The following is a 22,962-nucleotide window of genomic DNA, read 5'->3' on the forward strand; positions in this document are numbered from 1 at the left end:
ATTGCATTGTTAATTCCTTGATCAGTTCTAATAAATTCTAATAATGTCCTGTCTACCTGATTCCTTGCTATGGTTCCAAGCTGTCTCCTAAACTTTTGAATAACAGTGACATTCAGAAATGAGTTGACAGTGAATCTCTACTTTGCAATGAGCAACATGGGTTTACTAAGGGATGGTCAGGTTTTAGCAACTTGTTCACATTCTATAACAATGTTACTGTTGATACACCATGATACTTTTGGATTATATTATTATTATTATTATTACATGACACTTCCAGGAAGTCCATAGACTCATCGAGGGAGGGCACTTGCTTTACAACTCTGTATTCACCAACTTCAATGAACTGCAACTACACCAACGGCATCTACTGCCCACCACTAGTATTTTCACAAACATCCATGCCCACGGTGGATTCAAACCCACAGCCTTTTGGCTAGAGAGTGGATATGCTAACCACTCAGCCAACCAGGCCGGCAAATTTTGCTAAGGCTTTTGACAGAATACAGCATGGACGACTGTTGCATAAATTGGAGAATATGGGTTTAGATTATAGAATATTAGCATGGATAAGAGGATGGCTGACTGACAGATATCAAAAAGTGGTATACGGGCGATGTGAATCTGCAAGATTTAACAAGTAGTTTACCACAAGGATCAGTGCTTGGTCCACTGTTATTCAATATTTACATTAATGATATTGGGAAGGATTTGACAAGTGACATACAGCTATTTGCTGATGATGCAAAGATAGGCAGGGTAGTCAGGAATGCTGCTGATATGCAGTACTTGCAGAATGATTTGAATTGCTGGAATTGTGGACATGGGAAAATGGATGTCAGTTCAATGTCAGTAAATGTAAAGTCATTCACTTTGGCATGAGTAGATATCCAATGTGGTATTATATTGGTCGGATTATACTAGGAGGAACTGATGAGGTTAGGAATCTTGGAGTGTTAGTAGATAGGAAGTTGAAGTTCAGGGGCCATGTAACAAAGATTGCAAATACAGCCTCAAAAGATAATTGCAATGCTGAATTTAATGTTCACATGTAAAGATATGGATGTCATTTTGCCTCTTTACAAGGCTTTGATAAGACCTCACCTGGACTGTTGTGTGCAGGTCTGGTTTCCATTGTGATTCTGATATATTGAAGAGAGTGCAAAGGAGAGTGTTAAAAATCATATCAGGATTATGGAATACTGATTATGAAGATTATTAAGACAGAGTGAGAATTTGTAGACTACTGACACTTGCAAACAGGAGGAGGGGTGATATGACTGAGATTTACAGACTTCTGTAAGAGTCATACAGGATTTCAATTGATGGAATTTTTCAATTTATGGAGGGTGGGGAAAGGACATGAAGGCATCCTTGATAGCTGAGAATGAATGCTGCTAAGAATAGGGCTTGCATATGGATACATATGGATGTGGATACAGAGTTAGGGAATAGGTTAGGACTAGATTTTTCTCTCATAGGGTGGTGTGTGATTGGAATGGATTGCCGTTGGATATTGTAAGTGCAAACAGTGAGAATGAATTCAAGAATAAGTATGATAGCTGGTGTGTGTAGTATGTGGCCTCTATTGTGATGAGTCCCTGACTCCCTGGAGGTCTCTCTTAATAATAATAATTATTATTATTATTAATTATAAAAACTTTAATTAATAACTACCTATATTTCAGCAATGTTACATTGCCATCTTCAGGAATCACGAAACAATATGTGCACATAGGCACTAACACTAAGCGAATGAGGCTGAAGAAAGGCAACTGAAGCCAGTCCTGGAGTCCTAAAAGTGCCCTCCTAGCAGGCTAAATTGGATTGTCTTGGCTGTTGGACTTATGCTTTTAGAATGTAAACTTCCCAAATTTGAGGCAGTCTCATGCACTCAAATTTTTTGAGGTTTGGGAAGTTTTTCAGAGCTGAGGCTGATTCAAGGAATAATCTTTCATACTTGCAAACAGTGTTGAGGTTTGGGAAGTTTTTCAGAGCTGGGGCTGATTCAAGGAATAATCTTTCATACTTGTACTTGTTGTGTGGGATAATATGGTGGACTTGTTCCAGTGTATTCTGTGGTGGGCGTCCAATGCATGGTCAGCAAGTCTTGAGTGACTGTATTGATGGAATTGGATGTAGTCCTTCTGTTTGGATATCTCAATATTGGCTGTTTCAGAATAGTAGGACTTTGCACTGCAAGGAACTTCCCCTAGACCTACCTGGTATACTCCATGCAGGTCAAGGGGAACTTGTTAGTCTTTAGTGGAGCAGATAAGAGATGCCAATTTCTTATGTGTTTTGTAGCTAGTTGTGAGGCTAGGCTAATTGATTTAGTTGTCTTGAAATCTTCTGCTTTTGTGATCACAAATGTAATCCTGAACTGCGTAAAACTAAATCTCTGATTTATGTCATTGAAGGCTCTCCACATAGATAGACACACTGGTTTTGCTCTTCTGTGAGAGCAGATTGCCACCACTGTTCTCTTGGCTAACACCAATAAGGCTATTCGTACTCTAGAGGACGAGCTTGCTGCTACACTGAATGTCGACTTTGTACAATTCTTTCCAACATCTCGAATACTTCAGTAGAAAAGGAATTTCAAAGAATACGATGGAGGCACATTACATAATTGAAAGTTTAAAAAAGAACTCGGCTTCCAAACCTCAACTACTTCTCAACATAGTAATAAATCTGTCATTCATTATTCTGAAGTCATCAGTGTACTCGCATGTGGTCACAACTTCACTGTAGAACTGAAAAAGATCCCCAGTGAACTAATAATGATTCTGATGGAATGAGGTATCTGCAACTTTCCCAACCATATTGGCAACAATATCAGACTGGATTTAGCTGGTGTTCTTACTTGAGCTAAACCACCAAAAAGCAACCTATCAAAATGTACCATTATGTCCTGTTGTGGATGGCATTGATTCCCCCACATACAAATTAGTCAAACTTTTAGCCAAAGTGCTCACATAATATAAAGCAACTCACCTTCACACATTAAAAAAACTCAGTCCACTTTAAAGCCAGTATAGAAATATTCTCACTCCAACACACTGATGGTCAGATTTGATGTCTCCTTATTCACAAATGTCCTACTCAAAGATACCTTAGGCCTCATCCAAGCAAATTTCCTCCTGATATCTCAGCCCTATTTCAGTTCACCATGAACTCAGAAAGAGTACATATTTTTGAATGTATTCTTGGAGATGTATCATACATTATAGATGTATATAAAGTATATCCTTGAAAACAACCACAGCATGGAAGTCAAAATGCATAAAGCAGCAATAATTTTTAATAAATTTATGTACTGTTTAAATATTAGTTGGTATGCTAAAAAAACCATATTGGATTGTAAAACAGACTATGGCATAGGGGCATTTTTCATAAATGTTTGAAACTATACAAATTATGCATTTCTTTTTGCATAATTATCAAAACATTTTTCATTAGTTAAGATTATTATTGTTATCATTATTACATATATTTTCTTTTACAGTTTGATATTATCGTTAATGTTACTGAAATAAAAGAAAAACCAGCACCTCCTGTCATCCAGGATGTATTTCAAGATGAAGACTTTGCACAGTTTCCTGCTGACCTTATCCGTTCTCTTGATGTACAAAGACTAGGTTAGTGTATGCTAATACAATGTTTATGCTAAATGTTTGTGTTGGGAGCTATATCCAGAATTATGTGACATATCAAATGTGTCCAAAGAAGTCTGAGTACTTTCTTAAAAAGTCTAGAATTTTCAGATTGAAAAACACTTGATGAGTATATTTTTTTAAATCATTCAAAATTGCCTTTTTGAAGCCTTATATGATCCCTGTAAAATAAGGTGGGAGATGAATTTTATTGCCCTGTGTGAGACCACCACCTTGCTTATTGGAGGCCTGAAGTGGCTTGAAAAAGTTCCACTTTTGATTACTAGAGCAGAGTTTCTGGACAACATAAATCCCAAAGGAGGAAAAAGAGGATAACATTGTTCTACTTCACCAAGGTGGTAAGAAGGCTGAGGGTATAAATTATAGGCCAATCTTTTTTATATAAAGTTGTATTGATGGTGTATATTAATGAAATTTAGACAGGTTTAAAATAAACTGGAGATATGCAGATGTTTACATATGGTGCAAAATTGGGAAGAACAATGAGGAATAAGTTTCTCCTATGAGAACCATTCTCCTATGAGGCTAACATAGGAGAATGCAAATAAATAGATTGTATGGGGTGTCAATTGAATGGAACTATCAGTTCAGTGTTATGAAGCATAAGGTTCTGAAATATGATAGGTGAGGATGGGATGGAAAGTATTTACTTGGCAAAGAAATTTTGAAGGGAGTAATGGAAATGAGAGATTTGGGAGTTGGTGGATAGGGACCTGAAGTTTAGGAATCACATTGCAGAGGGTTGTGAAATCATTACACCAGATTATGGCAATGGTGTGGAGAGTGCAGACATGCAAAAATAAAGGGTTTATGGTTCCATTTTATATGACTTCATACAGATTGTTGTAATTTGTTCACCTGGTTTTTATGGGGATGAGGATATATTAGAAAGTATCCATAGAAGATTGGGGGATATAATGACAGATTGAGGAAATGCAGATTTGCAGTGCCTTGTTAATAGGAAAAAGTGGAAGGAATGTGATTGAGATTATAAGTTGGTAAAGCATTACCGAGTTAATGAAGAAATTTTTCATTGAATATGAGAAAAGGTAGAACAAGAGAGTATCCCTGAAAACTGTATAATTGAATGAGTTATAATAACTCTATAATAATGTGATAGTTGAGTGGATAATGGAAATGGCTATACCATGATAATGCCTTTGCAAAGGCATTTAAGAGGATACCATGCAGAAATATGTTATCTACATTGGAGTAAATAGATGGATATGAAACTGGTGACATATAAGAGGATGGCTGACAGGCATACTTCATTGAATAGTACATTGTGGAACAGAAGCAAAAAGAAGACCAATGTGTGTTACCAAACTCAGTGCTTGGACCAGTACTATGTTGTTTGTATGTAAGTAACATTGAGACTGATTTTAAGGCCAGGGATATCCAGTTGTTTACTGATGATACTAAACTGGGAAGAACAAGTAAACAAAGTGATATGCAGGGTATTTAAATAGAACTGATATCTGATAATGTGGGCAAGTCTGATGGTTACTAGTTTGCTAATAAGTAACACAAAATGGATTTAACTTACATATATATTTTTTATTAGTATAAAATTTTTGTCCTAGTATCAAGCACATCTTCAATATGACTTTTGAATTAAATGACAAAAACAGAAACTTGTATATTCAGCATTGAAACACCCCAACTACACATGCATGATATAGAGCATCATGGTCTAATTAGATTAAAATTCTATTAAAAGTAACTTTAACAAAATTTAAATTACTTCTGGAATTTATGGAATTACTATTTCCCATAAGAAGGATAAATTAAATCCATTATTTCTATTTAGATTTGGTCAATGTAGCAAGCGCTCACAATTCTCTTTGTATAAATGTTCCAAGAGGTTTTTATTAGTTTTATAGAGAACCTTAATTTTCTTCCACAAATAGGAACTTGCACAGTAGGGAAATCGGGGTCTCCAATTTTCCAACTTTCCCTACATTGGAGAACATTTTGAACAACATATTCTGGACATTTTTTCACATAAACCATTGATTTGGTAAGATACATTGATGAAGCTTTTGTGTATGAAACTCCTCTTTGTTTGATCTTCATGAATTTCTTAAGAAAATTCAGGAAGAAATTAATTCAGTAAACCCAAGATTCAAATTTACCCTAGAAGTAGAAAATAACAATTGTCTTACTTTTCTGGATATTCTCATTCTACATCAATCAAATGGCAGTCTGCAGTTCTCAGTATATAGAAAACCAACCTATACTGCAAATACATGGATTATAATTCACATCATCCTTGTCAGAAATATTGTCTAGTCAACAGAGCTCATAAAATATGTTCAGTAGATTCTCTTCTAAACAAAGAACTGTCTATTATCAGAGCTACCTTTCACTCTAATGATTATAATACAAAACTTATCAATTAAATAATCAATAATTGTGTCCTTCATCTTAGATCTCAAAAAGAAGTTCCACAGAATTTTTTTTCCATATGTTAAAGGACTTTCAGAAAAAATAGCAAGAACTTCTTCACCAGATTGACTTACAAGTCTTTTTCCTTCCAGTTTGTTAACTAAATACTTTCCTTATCTCACTAAAAGACAAATATCCTCCTCTTTCTTAAAGTGGAGTTTATAGAATTCCCTGCTCTTGCAGCTTATGTTATTATGGACAGACTGGTTGTTCTGTACAAATCGTCTTGAAGAACATCAAGAATATATTTCTCTTAAGTAGCCCAATAAATCTAGTTTAGCAAACCATGGCTTATCTACTAAACACAGAATTCAGTGGAACAAAACCAAAGTATTATACAAAAGATATTTTCTTCTGGAAAGACTGTACAAAGAAAGCTGTGAAGCATACATTCACAATCTTAACCTTTACAAAAACAATTGCCTTAAACTTTCTCAATTTTCCTAATACTCACCATTTATGTATTTAATTAATTCATTGTTTAAATTTAAAAATATTTTATTAACTATTTTATTTTTATTTTTATTTCTTTCTTGATATTTATCAATGCAGATGGGGTTATTCTCCTGCAGTTTATAGTGCATATCATGCACTTTCAATTTAATTGTTGTTCTCTCTTTTTTTGTGGTTTTCTTCCTGTAATGTATTGGAAATGGCTATGAAACATAGCTGAAAATTCTATAAATAAATAATTTTGATGTGAATGACTTCCATCATTAATAAAATGCAAGTAGTAAGATGGAGATAGAATTTCTGGAATTCTTGAGGGACAAATGTCTTTGGAAGCATGTAATAGAGGGAACAGGAGGTTCAAGAGTTTTGGATTTGGCCATAGCAACAGAAGAGCTGATAATAAGTGAGATCACATCTCTCCCACCAGTTGGAGAGAGTGACCATGTGGTTTTGACTTGGAAGATGAATAGACATGCAGGAGTATCAAAGAAAAGGGAACGTATGTGGAATTATAAGGTGGGTGATTATAATAGTCTTAGGTATCAACTAGAGGCAATTCCATGGAGGGCAGAATTGGAAGGCCAGAATATCAGTAGTGCTTGGGAAATTGTGAAAGAATATTTGTTAGCAGCAATAGTAAGCTGTATTCCCATGAAATACAGCTTACAGCTGAAGAAGCAGACACAATTTGGTGTAAAGTGGATGACAAACGATATCAAACAGGAACTGCAGTTGAAATAAGAGGTTATGGAAGATATATAAGGAGAGAGATATACGGGACAGATACACGAAGAATATAAGACACAGGCCAGGAGAGTGACCAGAATGGTGAAGAAGGCAAAACTGGAATATGAGAAGAGATTGGCACTAAGATCCAAAGAAAATCCTAGGGAATTTTTTAGCTATGTGGCCAGTAGGTGGAGAAACAATTGTGGAAGAATGACATTACGGGATAAAAATGGGAACAGAGTGACTGATGCAGAGGACATAGTGGAGTTGTTCAATGAACACTTTATTGGAGTATTTCATCCTGGAGGAGGTTTTAATACTAGAGGGATAGGGCAGGTTCAGGGTTTAGAAGTGCAAGAGGAGAGTGGGTTCCAAATGCTGAGTACTCTGAATACGAGTAAAGCTGTTGGACTGGATGGTATTTCACCACGGGTTTTGAGAGAATGTGCTAAAGAACTGACAGCTCCGTTGACCTGGCTTTTCAATAAAAGTCTGGCTGCAGGAAAGGTACCCAGGGAATGGAACGAAGGTAAGATAGTGCCACTGCATAAGGGTGGTAGTAGACTGGAAGTGTCTAATTATAGTCCTGTTTGTGTGTCATCAGTAGTTAAGATCTTGGAGAAATTAGTGAGGGACTATATACAGCGTTGGGCAGATGAGGGTAATGTTATCTATGAGAATCAACATGATTTGGTAAGGGGTGCTCTTGCTTTAGTAATATGATTAGCTTTGATAATAAAGTGACAAGAGCAGTAGATGAGGGAAAGGCATATACTGCCATTTTTTTTGATTTTGCAAAGTCATTTGACAGGGTGCCACATGATAAGCTGATATTTAAGTTACAGCACATGGGTCTGGATGTCAGGCTGGTCAACTGGATTCAGGATTGACTGACTGATAGGTATCAGAGAGTTGTACAGTATATGGTGGGGCAATATCAAGGAAGCAGAAGGTTACAAGTGGGGTTCCACAGGGCTCAATACTGGGACCTGTATTGTTCAACCTTTATATCAATGATATTGTCAATGGTTTGCAAGGGGACATTCAGTTGTTTGCAGATGATGCGAAGCTGGGAAGGGTTATCAGGAATAGTGAACATGTGGCAGCCCTGCAAGAGGATTTGAATAAACTAGACAGATGGGCAAATGAATGATGATATCGGTTCAATGCAGCAAAATATAAAGTCTTGAGGTTTGGGATCCATCGATGGGAGGATTCATACTCGATTGGAGGAGCTGTACTGGAGGAGGTAGGGGAGACGAGATTTGGGGGTGATGATTGATAGAAAACTGATATTCAGGGAGCATATTGCAAAGGTGATGAGGATAACTCAGAGGATTGCTGCAATACTGAGAAGGATGCTGACCTGCAGAGATAAAAGCGTTATCATTCCATTATATAAGACCCTGATCAGACCACACTTAGACTATTGTTCTCAGATTTGGTCTCCAGGATTTGAAGGGGATAAATTGACTGTGGAAAGGGTACAGAGGTGGATTACGAAGATGGTTTTTTCAGGACTGTACAATATGAGTTATGAGGATCAACTGAGGGAATGTGGACTTCAGAGTTTGGTGTATAGAAGAAGGAGAGGTGATACGATCAAGACTTTTAAACTGTTGAGAGGCAGTTACAGGGTGGACATTGGAGAGTTCTTTTGATTGGTGGAACGGCAGGAGGGAGCGGTGCCAAGGAGCCATTCCTGGAAGTTGCAAGGGGAGGCTGTGTGTGGGAGGGTGAGGAGTGGTTTCTTTGCATGGAGGGTGGTTGAACCTTGGAATGCATTGCTTGAGAGAGTGGTTGGAGTGGGAACTGTCAGTGGGTTCAAGGAGTGGTATGATAAACTTTGTGTTTCCTAAAAACAACCTCCCATGATGAGTCTTTTGACTCCATGGAAGCCTGGATGATGATAATAATAAAAATCTACAAGGTAGTAGATTATTATTATTACTACTATATTAATAATAATAATAATAATAACTATTATTATTACTACTATATTATTACTATTGTTACCAGTGCGGGATTACTATGCTTATTGGAAGCCTGAATTCATTGGGGGGAAAAAAAATACTATAGAGAGCAGACTTCTCATGTTATGTAATTGTTAACTCACCCATTATACTGAATGTACATGTTTATAACTATTTTTGCAGGTGAAATTCACATAATAAAAAAGTTTGATTTATGACATTATTCCATATAATTAAATTCATCTATCGATCAGGTAGAAATGCATTAATTATTGATTTATTTTCTCAGGACCTTCTACATAATAAAATAGTTTTGTTTATTGACCAAAAATATAATTATTTTATTTGTTTGTTGCCATGCTTCAATAGCAACAGTAAATTTTTCACTGTCATTAGCACACACACACAGTGTGTTGAGAATTATTCTTATTCAGACTCTTCTAGAGAGGACTCCTTGAATGATATAGGTGAACCATGTATTGCTCACTGACATGCTCTCACTATTTCCAAACATTCTGCATTCAAATCAAGCTTAAGTCGTAATGTGGAAGATGTTATAAGAGTTACTTGGGAAACCAGATCTTCTAAATTTATAGGATCCCTTAAAAATTATATTTCATCCTCTATGCATACTGAGACCCTAGTATAATATTTTATGCATGAAATTTTGTGTAAATTTTGAAAATTTCAGCATTATATCATATGTTTCAATGTTTATTTACAAAAGCTTGTGTTTATTTAAGTACTGATATAAGAGTAAAGATGTTTGAATATTTCATCTAGTTTACAGAATCAGGCCTTTATCTAGTATTTTTATCCTGAGTTATATCCAGTGATGCCTTTAAATTAATCACATCATTTCATTATTAACAGATAACATTGTTGGTGATGATATCCCCGATCAAGAAATGCCTGATCAAAAATTTCCTCAAATGAAACCCAGAATAGGCAAGTAATAATTTGTTTACTGTTCAGTATCGATCTTCAGTTTTTTTTAAACAAATAATGAATAACAAGAGATTATATATATTTTACATAAGCAAAGCGGATACTACATCCAGCATTATTTCAAAGCCGAATGCAGAAACTATGAAAGATTTGTAAGTTGATCAGAGAGTTTGTGGGAATACATTCCTCAGCATCCCCAAGTTGCCTTAGTGTGGACTACTTAAAAGACATAGGTGCTGCCCAAGCATCTATATTGCCTTTTATTAGTCCATTTTGATAAGGTTTCACTGGCCTGACAGCTGTTTTGAACTGGTTTGGTTTCCTCTCCAGACGTTTTACATTCTACATTTTTACATTATGTTCTCTTACATTGCCAAACAGAAGCCTTTTGACTCTTTATTTTAGATCATATTGATCTAAAATTTATCATATTGAATCATAGCTATTCTTCAGTTCACATGAAAACAAAAGGAAATAAGTAATAATATTTATTCAGGGCCATATATGTCATCGTGAAAATTATAGGCCATCATCGTCATTGGCAAAGGGTAGTTTAATACAAAGTAAAACGTGAAAGTGGATTGATTTGAAACAATTAGAGCACTGCATGATGTTATACATGACACAACATAAAGGCATAACTTGAGGAGACATTATATTATTACTTATTATTATTAATTAAAACTTTAATGATGTTTAATTAAAATGAGGCTCTCCCATATCTTTGATATTGAGAGGCAGTCATTCTGATTCAAATTCAGATGATGAAGTAAGGCTTTGTCACTTTCTTTAAATAAATGTTCAAATTTATAGTGACAGTGATAGAGTAAGCATGTTTCAGATCATAAGATATTGTAGTCTATATCTGTTTTATGTTTTGCAATGCCTGATTTCTTGGATTTCCCCATTGATGATAAATGACTGGTGTTCTTCTATTCCTTTTTCCACTCAATGTCCAGTTTGTCCAAAATACGAAAGGCAACAGTCACAAGATACTTGATGAATGCCAGGAAGAGCAAGATTGGAATGTTTCTCTTTAGAAAATGGTAACCATGATAATAGATTGAGAACACACAACACTTTATAAATAAAATTAAAAACATAACACTCAGCAAAGATGATTTATTAGTCAGTTTTGATGTTTCTGCCCTTTTCACAAATATCCCAATCAGTGACACAATTCTTCTCCTACTGAATACAAATTTCTGCCCAACATTATGGCCCTCTTTGTCTGCTTACTACTTTCCAGTTACTTCGTGTGGCAAAATAAATTTTACCTACAAAAAGAAGGTACAGCCATAAGCTCACCACTATCCCCCCCCCCCAATTGCTAACTTTTATATGGAAGCTTTTGAGCAAAGTGCTCTTGATTCCTTTATTCTAAAACCTATATTGTGGCTTAGATACGTTGACGATGTTTTCATTATCTGGCCACACGGTCGACAAACATTAAGCACATTCCTTAGCCACCTGAACAAATAACATGGATGCATACAATTTACTATAGAAATTGAAAATCAGAACTCACTCCCATTCCTGGATACACTGGTCACATGTCTTTCCTCAGGCAGTCTATTCTTCACAGTTTATCGCAAACCAACCACATACTGGCCAATATATACATGCTAACTCATATCACCACCCATCGCAAAAATTTGGAGTCATTAACACCCTTAAAAACAGAGCTATAACAATTTACTCTAATCAACAAGCTCTTAAACAAGAATTAAAGATTATTAGCAACACATTTATAAATAATGGCTATAACAAAAATACTATTAATAAAATTCTTCATAAAACTTCATCAAAAAAGAATATAGATTACAGTAAAAATAGCCATCCCATACATTAAAGGGTTATCAGAAAAAATCAATAGAATCCTACACCATTATAATCTCAATGCCACTTTTAAACCACCTATAAAATTAAAAAACATATTCAACTCCTCTAAGGATCCTTTCCTCCCATTGGCACATCCTGGAGTTTATTGCATCTACTGCACCTTTAACTTACCTTATATTGGTGAAACTGGATGTACAATCCCTGTACGTCAAAAAGAACACAAATTACACATTAAATATAATAATTTTGGTGAAGCAGGCCTCTCAGATCATGCTCTCAATACCCTACACCAAACTTGCTCTTTACATCATACAAAAACCTGGTGTGAAAGAAAATTTAAAGAAGCCTGTGAAATTCTGATTAACCACCCTAATCTCAACAATAATGGCATAAAAATTCCAAGAATTTGGATTGCACATATTCAGCCTACTTTAGGACTTGAAGCAATTTCAACTTTTATTGGAAACTGCTCCATACCAATTGGTTGAAATTTATATGTATAATCACAGTTTTTTTTTATTTATTTTTTATTTATTTATATATATATATATAAACATATTGCTCTCCAGCCCAATTTAATTTCGGTAACGTAATAGATAATAATAATAGGCCTCTAGCTTTGATGTAGTAAAGGTGTTTTTTTTTTTTTTCACCAGAGATCATCATAACACTAATTATGGGTATAGACCATATTGGTCTGTTCTGGTCTCATTATCCATCCAATGTCCTTTTTTTTTTCTTTCCTTTTTCACCAGAGATCAGGCCAATAATTGTTGTAACAGTTGATCAATAACTTTAGCAAACCATGTAGATTGTAGTGCAGCTTGTTTCTCTGTATATGTGTGTATGCTCCAGATGATGACCTTGATGTGCAGGTCGAAACGTCGAGTGTTCATTTTGGTTTATATTAAACTAAAGTTTTGCTTGGTAGTTGTTTCCATAATTTTCCATAATGTATGATAATAGATTATTGATTGGAATAAGTGTAGTCACTAGATTGTACTTCTTAAGAATTCTAGAAATTGGTCCTAAAATGCGAGAAATGTATGGAATAGGGACTCTATGTACTGTTTCCTTGTTATTAGAGCCAGGAATATATGAATCCAAAAGATGTGAGGTCCAGTCTGAGAAGCTATTGAGTTTCTTATATCATTTGATGTTTAAAAGTTCTTGCTTTAGTTGTTATGGAGTAGAGCAAATGATGTGAGCATGTGGTAATAAAGCTTTGATAATTCAAATCTTTTGAAAGGAATAGTGAGCCAACTACTGTTGAATGTAGTGTCCATTGAGAGTAGGCTTTCGACAAAAATGGAAGTAATTAGTTCACCTAACAATGGGTGGAAGAGTGGGATGTATAAGAAGGATAATTTGTTTTCTTTTTCTATTTCTATAGTAAAATTAATTTAATGGATGCAAATTGTTTATGCTTGCTAGGAAAGCAGGTAATGTATGTTTATCGTGGGAACAGATTGCAAAAATGTCATCTATGTAACTTATCCTAAACAAATATGTATTGCTGAGAAAAGGATGTCTTCTAATTGTTCCAAATAGAAGCAGGAGTGAGATAGAGTGGTCTTCATAGCAGTTCCTTCAACTTGCCTGTAGAGTCTGTTTTGACAAAGAAAATAACCAGAGTGAATGATGAACTAGAATAATTTCGCGATATCTGGTGGAAACTCTTGTGAGAGCAAATGATATGTACCTTCTAGAAATATGTACATTTCTAGAGAAGTGATTCAATATTGAAACTTGCCATTAATTTGTTAAGCTGTATGAAAACTTGTTTTTGATGTATCCAGAAAAATCAGTTAATATAATCTACACACGCGCACACACACACACACACACACACACACACACACACACACACACACATGCACACACACGCACTGCAGTTCATATACAGCCTAATCAAGGCCTTGTTCTTCATATATGATCTCTTACTTTAACTGTCAGCATCCTTCTCATTATCATCATAATTGTTGTTGTTGGCCTCACAGTTCTAGCAGTGCATCCCTTAAATTTCAGTTCTTTGTGTATAATCACCTCTCCAGTCCTTTGTATTTACTTCTTTCAATTATTATTATTATTATTATTACAGGCAACTCCAGGGAGTCATTAGACTCATCAAGGGAAGCCCCAAATCATATTCATCACAGCTATTCTACATTCATACAGTATCTATCATACCTCGCCTTAAACTCATTCACTGTCACAGCATCCACCACAGACTCTGGGAAAGCATTCCACTCATTCACCACTCTACAAGTAAAGAACCCAGTTCTAACACCTTTACTAACCACACTTTTGCCCAGTTTCCATGGATGTCCCCTAGTCCTCCCACAACCAGCCCTGTTCTCAAAAAAATCTTCTGAATTAATTTTATAGAAACCCTTCAGTAATTTGAATGTCTCAATCATATCTTCCCTCCTCCACCTATCAACCAATTTTTGCAACCCACAAATCCTCAACCTGTTCTCATAAGGTTCATTCCACAGACCTACTATCATCTTGGTCACTCGCCTCTGGATCCTCTCCACCTCCTCCCCATCAAGAAGAAACCTAGGTGACCAAATCTGGGCACAGTAGTCGAGATGAGGTCTTATCAAGGCTCGATACAGAGGAACAATAACCTGCTTGTCTCTGCTTGTCAACGTATTCTTCAGCAACCAAGTGATTTGATGAGCTGATTTGGCCACTTTTGCAATGTGCCCCCTAAACTTCAACTCCTTATCCACCAACACTCCTAAATCTCGTGCCTCATCAATTTCCTGGAGTACAGTTCTACCAATGTAGTAATCTGCTGCTAATCTTTCAACCCCAAAATGCATAACCTTGCATTTTGCACACATTAAATTGACATCCATTCACCTTAGCCCAGACCTCCAATCTATCCAAATCATCTTGCAAAATTTTGACGTCATCTGCATTCACTATTGCCCTACTCAACTTTGCATTATCTGCAAACAAATGAACTGTTCCTCTCAGATCCTTTCCTATATCATTAATGAACAAATTAAACAGCAGTGGTCCAAGAACAGATCCTTGTGGCACACCACTAGTCACAGGTCATCTTGCGGATTCTACTCCTGAATAAACCACTCAACCACTCTCTCTGATATCTCTCTGTCAACCACCCTCCTCCTATCCATCTCACCAACCCTATATCCATCCCCATATGGTGCAATTTACTGATTAGAATTCCATGTGGTATCCTGTCAAAGGCCTTAGCAAGATCCAGTAGAATTACTGTAAACCCATTTTCCAGTGATTCTGGAAAATGGGTTTACAGTTTACAGTTCAAAACCTTATCCAGTTCAGCCGTCACTGTGTTATAATACGTGAGCAAGTTACTGAGGCATGACCTACCCTTCACAAAACCATGCTGTCCCCGATACAGTATCCCATTTTCTTCTATCCAATCTTGTATTTTTCCTCTAATTTTGACTATTTTCTCCAAGACCTTGATAATGATTCCTGTTATGCTGACTGGCTGATAATTTTCAACAGCAGCCTTGGAACCACCTTTATGCAGCGGAACTATTTTCCCCTCTTTCCACCCCCTTGGGACTGACCCTGATCCAAGGCTCAAATTAAACAAAATGGTCAAGGGCGCTGACAATTCTTTAGCCCCTTCACGTATGACATGAGCTGGTATACCATCCAATCCCACAGATGTATTGACATTGAGGTTCTGTAATAGACTAGTTACCTCTACTTCTTTTATCACAATTCCAGTATAAGCTGTTGGTTCTTCCATTCCTGCAATGTCACCACCTGGATGATATACTCTTGCAAAGTTCTCGCTCAGTAATTCCACTATATCGACTGATTCGGTTACCTCCCTACCCTCAGCATTTTTTAAGATCATTCTACCATGAACATTTTTCCTTTTACTTGCAACATATTGAAAAAACTGTTTGGGATTCTCTTTAGCCTGCATGGCCAATTTTCTTTTGTAATCTGCTTTTGCTTTTCTTACCGCCCTTGTTACAATCCTGGCCTGAGCTTTATACTGTTCCTGTGCCTGCTGGTCCTCTTTCTCCTTAAATTCCCTCCACAATTGTTTCTTTTTTTGCAGCTCAAGCTTAATAGTGTTATTCATCCATTTAACCCCTACTTGATTTATTATTCAAACTCTAGGTATACAGTCGACCATTGCTTCCTGCAAACACTTCTTAACCACCTCCCATGCACTACCAACATCCAGCCCTTGCAGTTTTACATGCCATGGCACTGAACCAAGCACACACCTAAGCTTGTCATACTTACCAGCCTTGTAATTCCACATGTACCCTGTCTTAATTGTAAATTCGACTCCTTTAGCCACCTCCCAAGTCATGACCTTATGGTCACCCTCACCAATTGGTGGCAACATGGTCATGTTCGTTACAGCCACATTCTCCGTTGCAATTACTAGGTCAAGCACTTTCTGCCCCCTGATATTTTCCACTACATGCTGCTGCAGATAGTTGCCCCTTAATAACTGCATAAAATCCAATTCCTTCCTCCCATGTGCTCTCTCCTCTTTCCAGTCAATGTTACCATAATTGAAATCACCCATAATAATTACCCTTCTTCCACTCATTTCTTCTATTTGCCTATGCATACTATCCCCACCATCGATTCCATCACCTGGTCTATAGCAGCACCGAATTGTATATTTTGTTCTGCTAGATTCTATCTCACACCAAACAGCCTCAGATGTGCTCTTTTCTCTATCCTGCAGTTCAACTTCTATACTCCTTGACTGCAATTCATCAGCTATCATCAATAACACTCCTCCCCTCTTTTTTATTCACCCTGTCACTCCTGAACACGCTGTACCTGTCGCATTCAATCCCACTAGCTTTATCATCTTCTGTCAGCCATGTTTCACTAATACCAACAACCTGTGGTCTGGAAGTGCCAACCAAGGCCAAAAACTCTTCCTACTTGTTCCTAATACTTCTGGCATTAGTGTACATGAATTGCAGAAGCCCATTTGTCCCATCCCTACTTTGATGCCTTATACTAACTATCCCATTCTGATTTGTTATCCTTCGTACTCGCTTGGGCATAACAGACTCATTCATACACTCAACTGCCTCCCTAAAGTCCGCATATCCGCTCCCCCCCCCCTTAATATATCTAGTTTCCCTGAGTGTGTACATCCACTTCCACATCATTCACGAACACTTTTTCAAGCCTCCGTACACCAACTCCATTCAAGTGTAACCCATCCATCTTATATAAGTCCTTTCGCCCATCGAACTCATTCCACACATCCACAAATTCCGCACCATTCTCCATGCATAATCCACGCATAAAGTGATTGGCAATTATGGCCCTCCTTCTAAACACTTCACTGTCATACCGCGGTATGACAGTGAAGTGTTTAGAAGGAGGGCCATAATTGCCAATTTGCTACCTTCTCTTTTGCTACCTCAAGTAATTCCTTTGCATCCTCTATCATTTCCATTTTGTCCTCTTTCAAATCATTTGTTCCTGCCATGATTATCATCTCTTTCACCCTCTGTTTATGCACTCGAATAGATTCGCTGACGTCCTTTATGTTTGCACCCGGCTGGTACGACTTCGTCAAACTCTCGACTATCACACCTCTTAATAGCGAATCCCCATACAGTACTTACTCCTTCATTTTATTGACGTTTATGAACATTCTATTATTTGTCATCACAGACGCATGCCGGTTATTAGTCAGTACGTTCAGCACACATTTTTCCATACGCTCCAGTTGCCTTTTCGCTCTGTGTATCGCATCGTTCAAACGCGCAATTTCACTACTCGCATTTATCTCACCATTTTCATTATCAATCAAATCATCCATTCACATTCATTCTGTATTTCTTCCTTCATTTACACTTTCAACGACACTCTCACACCTATCTGGCACTACCACGCAATTCTCTATCACACCACCATTTTCTACATTCTGACTATCGTTAACGATATCACTCTCGCCACCCGAAACATGCTTGAGATCCTCATTCTCCTTACACTTTCTGTACATATTAATTCCACTATCACTCTCTAACCAAACTCCCACCGCTCTTCGCAAAGCATACATCTCATAGACAGCACATTGCATAAATTCGTTTACATCAAAACTCTTAAACAAACATGGCGACCTGGCCGCCATTTTTTTTCTTTATCGGTGCCATATGTATGCTATCTTATCTTAAAAATAATACTTAAAATAACAGAAAACACACAAAAATTGCACAGACACACCAAGAAACAAAAAGCAAACAATACTACTTCAATATAATCTCTTAATTTGTATGCTGAGTGTCCATCCTTATTATATAAATTTCAAAACCCAACATTCTGCAACAGATTACTTCTTAGCATACTTATTCTTATTTACAAGGCTAACAGTTCAGTTTTCCAGCCCACACAGCCTTCAAATTCTCCTATAGAATCATAGCATTTGCTTTACTCCTCACAGGTTTTCTCAGCTTTATATCATCTGCAAACAACTTCATATCCCATTTTAACCTCTCCAAATATCATTATTGTATAAGTTAAACAATGCTGTTCTTAAAACAGACTCCTGCAGTACATCAACCACTAGTGATTTTTCTCTTCCAGGATATACCCCCCCACACACAAATCTTGCTGATATCTATTATTATTATTATTATTAAGACAGACCTCCAGGGAGTAGAGATTCATTGAGGGAAGCCACATACTACACACTAGCTATCCTTTGTTGTTGTTATGTTCCATCGAGTCGTTTTTGACTTCTGGTGATTCTATGAACATACATTCTCCATTCAGATCTGTCCCTAGCCATATCTTTCAGAATTTCCAAGTACATTCCAGTTGCTTCTTTAATTCCATCAGTCCATCTAATTCTTGGTCTTCCTCTTCTCCTGCTTCCATCAACTTTAGCATCATCATCTTCTCCAGACTGTTGTTTGTTCGCATAATATGTCTGAAGTATGACAATTTTTGCTTGAATGGTCATAGCTTCGAGGGAACAATCTGGCTTTATCCTGTCTATCACTGATTTTTTGATTTACTTTGCAGCCCATGGTATTCTTGGTAAGCGTCTCCAAACCCATAATTCAAATGCATCTATCTTCCTTCTTTCACATTTCACCATTCTGATTTTTGTTGTGAGGCTAGTATTATTATCTTTAAAGATCTTACTTAAATTTGTCATTGCTTTCTTTCTGAGTAATAATCTTCTTTTAACTTCTTCAGTACAATACCCATCTTTATGAATTCGGGATCCTAGGAGTACAAAATTGTTAACCACTTCTATTTTCTCCCCATCTACTTGAAAATCATTAAGTTCACATGTTGCCATAACTTTCGTCTTTTTGAGGTTAAGTGTAAGGCCATATTTAGCACTTTGTTCTTTAACTTTCATAATAAGTGCCTCCAAATCTTCTTTGCATTCTCCTAGCAAGGTGGTATCATCTGCATACCTCAAATATTTCTTCCACCAATTTTAGTTCCAACTGAAGACTCCTCCAGCCCTGCTATTCTTGTATTTATTGTACAAGTTAAACAGGTACAGAGATAAAATATATCCTTGTCGCACCCTTTTACCTATTGCGAAATACTCAGTTTCTCCAAGATCTGTTCGGACAGTAGCTTCTTGTTCATAATAAACATTCCTCAGAAGGATAATGAAATGCTCTCGTACTCCCATTGTTCTTAACACATTCTACAGTTTCACATGATCTACAGAGTCAAAGGCCTTACTATAGTCAAGAAACCAAAGGTAGACATTCTTTTGATATTCCTGTGCTCTTTCTATTATCCATCTCATATTGGCGATTTGATCTCTTGTTCCTCTGCCTTTTCGAAATCCTGCCTGTTCATCTGGCATTTCTCTTTTCATGAATGATCTTAAGTAAGACTTTACTTGCATGAGAAATCAGATCAGTGCTATAGTTCTGTAATTTTTGCACTCTTTTGCATCGCCTTTCTTTAATAAAAGTATCTAAACTGATTTTTTTCATTCCCTGGGCCATTTAGTTGTGATCCAAATTCGCTGACATAGAGCTGTTAAAATTGTAACTGCATCTTCTCCCAGGGCTTTGAGCAGCTCAATAGGTATTCCATCTCCTCCTGGTGCCTTCTTACTGGATAGCTGTTGCAGTGCCCACCTCACTTCACTCTCCAGTGGTACTGGCTCCTGTGTATAATCCTGCTCTGCAAATTCCTCAGTAATTTAGGAGTCCTTTCTGTAAAGGGCTTTTGTGTACTCTTTCCATCTTTCTTTGATGTCTGCAGCTTCTGTAAGATATCCTTCATGTTTACTTTTCAATACTGTCACCTTGATATTCCTGTGTTCTTTCTATTATCCAACTCACATTAGCGATCTGATCTCTTTTAATTACAGAACTTTAGCACTGATTTCAGAACTATAGAAATTACAGAACTATAGCACTGATTTCTCATGCAAGTAATGTTTTACTTAAGATCATTCAGAAAAGACTGGAACCATTCATGAAGAGAGAAATGCCAGAAGAACAGGCTGAACTTCTGTGTCATTTCCCTGATCTTTTTGAAAAGATCTTTTGTTTTTCCTTTCTTGTTTTGATCTTCTATTTGTTGGCATTCCTGGTTAAAGTATTTTCCCTCATCTGTTCTGGCTTGTTGTTGAAACTCTGCATTCAACTGCCGTACTTTCTGCAAATTTCCCGTGGCCTTCATTTTCCTCCTTTCCTGAGCAGTTTTGATGGCATCTTCTGACACCCATCCAGACGTCTTCTTCTTACAAACTGTTGGAATATTCTTCTATGCTTCTGTCTTAATTATATCTTTAATCTCTTCCCATAGTTCATCTGGTTCTCTTTCACACAAATTGAATCCAGCTATCATACTTATTCTTGAATTCATTCACACTGCTTGCACTCACAACATCTAATGGCAATCCATTCCAATCATGCACCACCCTCTGAGAAAAAATCTAGTCCTCACCCCACCCTCTTAGTGGCATTTATTCTCAGCTTCCAAGGATGCCCTCTCATCCTTTCCCCCACCCTCCATAAATTGAAAAATTCCATCAATTGAAATCCCGTATGACCCTTTTAGAAGTTTGTATGTCTCAATCATATCGTCCCTCTTTCTCCTGTTTGCTAGTGTCTGCAGTCTACAAATTCATAATCAGTATGCCACAATCCTGATATCATTTTTAACACTCTCCTTTGCACTCTTTCCAATATATCAGAATCACAACAGAAACCAGGAGACCAGACCTGCGCACAGTAGTCCAAGTGAGGTCTTATCAAAGCCTTGTAAAGAGGCAAAATGATATCCATATCTTTATATGTGAACACTAAATTCAGCATTTCAATTATCTTTTGAGGCTGTATTTGCAATCTTTGCTACATGCCCCTGAACTTTAACTTCCTATCTACTAACACTCCAAGATTCCTAACCTCATCAGTTCCTCCTAGTATAATTCGACCAATATAATACCACATTGGATATCTACTCATGCCAAAGTGAACGACTTTACATTTACTGACATTGAACTGACATCCATTTTCCCATGTCCACAATTCCAGCAATTCAAATCATTCTGCAAGTGCTGCATATCAGCAGCATTCCTGACTACCCTGCCTATCTTTGCATCATCAGCAAATAGCTGTATGTCACTTGTCACATCCTTCTCAATATAATTAATGTGCAGATTGAATAACAGTGAACCAAGCACTGATCCTTGTGTTACACCACTTGTTGAATTTTGCAGAGTGAAATCCCCCTGTATACCCCTTTTTGATATCTGTCAGTCAGCCATCCTCTTATCCATGCTAATATTGTATAACCCAAACCCATTTTCTCCAATTTATGCAACAGTCTATCATGCTGTATTCTGTCAAAAGCTTTAGCAAAATCCAAAAGTATCATGGTGTATCCATTCCCCTTGTCTAGTTCAATGGTAAATTGTTAAAGAATATGAGCAAGTTGCTAAAACATGACCTGCCCTTAGTAAACCCATGTTGTTCATTGCAAAGTAGAGATTCACTGTCAACCCATTATTTCTGAATATGAGCCCTAACCAATTTTTCCAAAATCTTCACCACCACTTCTGAGATATTAATTGGTCAATAGTTGGATACATCAGTCTTTGCACCACCCTTGTGCAATGGAATTACCATACATTCCTTCCATTCCTGTGGGATCTTCCTTGTTCTGAGACCCATATTAAACAGCCTGTCAAAGGAATGGCCAGTTCAGCTGAATACTCTTTTAGAACACGTGCTGATATCCCATCAGTCCCTATTGCTGAATTCTTATTCAATTTGTGCAACAGCTCTAATACCTCGTCCTCATACATCTGAATTTCTTCATCTAGTGAAGAGGTAACAGTGAGTTTAATGTCTTGTACACCAGGTTGATAGCTTTTAACAAAATGGGTACTCATTAACTGAGCAACCTCTTCTGCATCTGTAATCTTCATGCCATCAGGATTTAGAAGAGTTATTCTTTCATATTCATTCTCTCTTTTACTTGCACCTATCGATAGAATTCTTGTGGATTGTCTTTATCTCGCGAGCCAGTTTCTTTTCATACTCAGACTTTGACCTACCCTTACACTTTTTTTTAAAATCCTTTTTTTTAAATCCTAACTTTCTATACAACAGTTATGACTATTCTAACCTGCTGCTTATAACGTTCACAACGGATGTAATCCTTATGCACACGGTATTCCTTCCACATCATCCTTTTCTTACGAATCTCTTGCTTAATAAGATTACACATCCATTTGACTCCTACTCTATTTATTCTTCAAACTCTCGGGACACATTCTGATATCGCATCATTTAAGTATTGTTTAAATGCTTCCTATGCACTGTCGATATTCTTTCCATTCAGCAACCAATCCCATTCCACTGAACTTAGTATACTCCTCAGTTGGTCAT

General features: G+C 36.8%; 1 protein-coding gene across 1 annotated transcript in view; it reads left to right on the forward strand.

Annotated features, from left to right (window-relative positions):
- The window catches only part of LOC150101006 (venom factor-like), a 697,967-nt gene that overhangs the window by 497,417 nt on the left and 177,588 nt on the right, over nucleotides 1-22,962 (forward strand). Inside the window, exons 31-32 of the mRNA XM_090401101.1 lie at nucleotides 3,509-3,641; nucleotides 10,154-10,228. Of these exons, the coding sequence (XP_090257227.1) occupies nucleotides 3,509-3,641; nucleotides 10,154-10,228 (208 nt within the window). The remainder of the gene's footprint in view (nucleotides 1-3,508; nucleotides 3,642-10,153; nucleotides 10,229-22,962) is intronic.

Source organism: Typopeltis vanoorti, chromosome 12 (assembly GCF_054136105.1).
Source record: "Typopeltis vanoorti isolate ZY-2024b chromosome 12, IOZ_Tvanoo_1.0, whole genome shotgun sequence".
Classification (NCBI taxonomy): domain Eukaryota; kingdom Metazoa; phylum Arthropoda; class Arachnida; order Uropygi; family Thelyphonidae; genus Typopeltis; species Typopeltis vanoorti.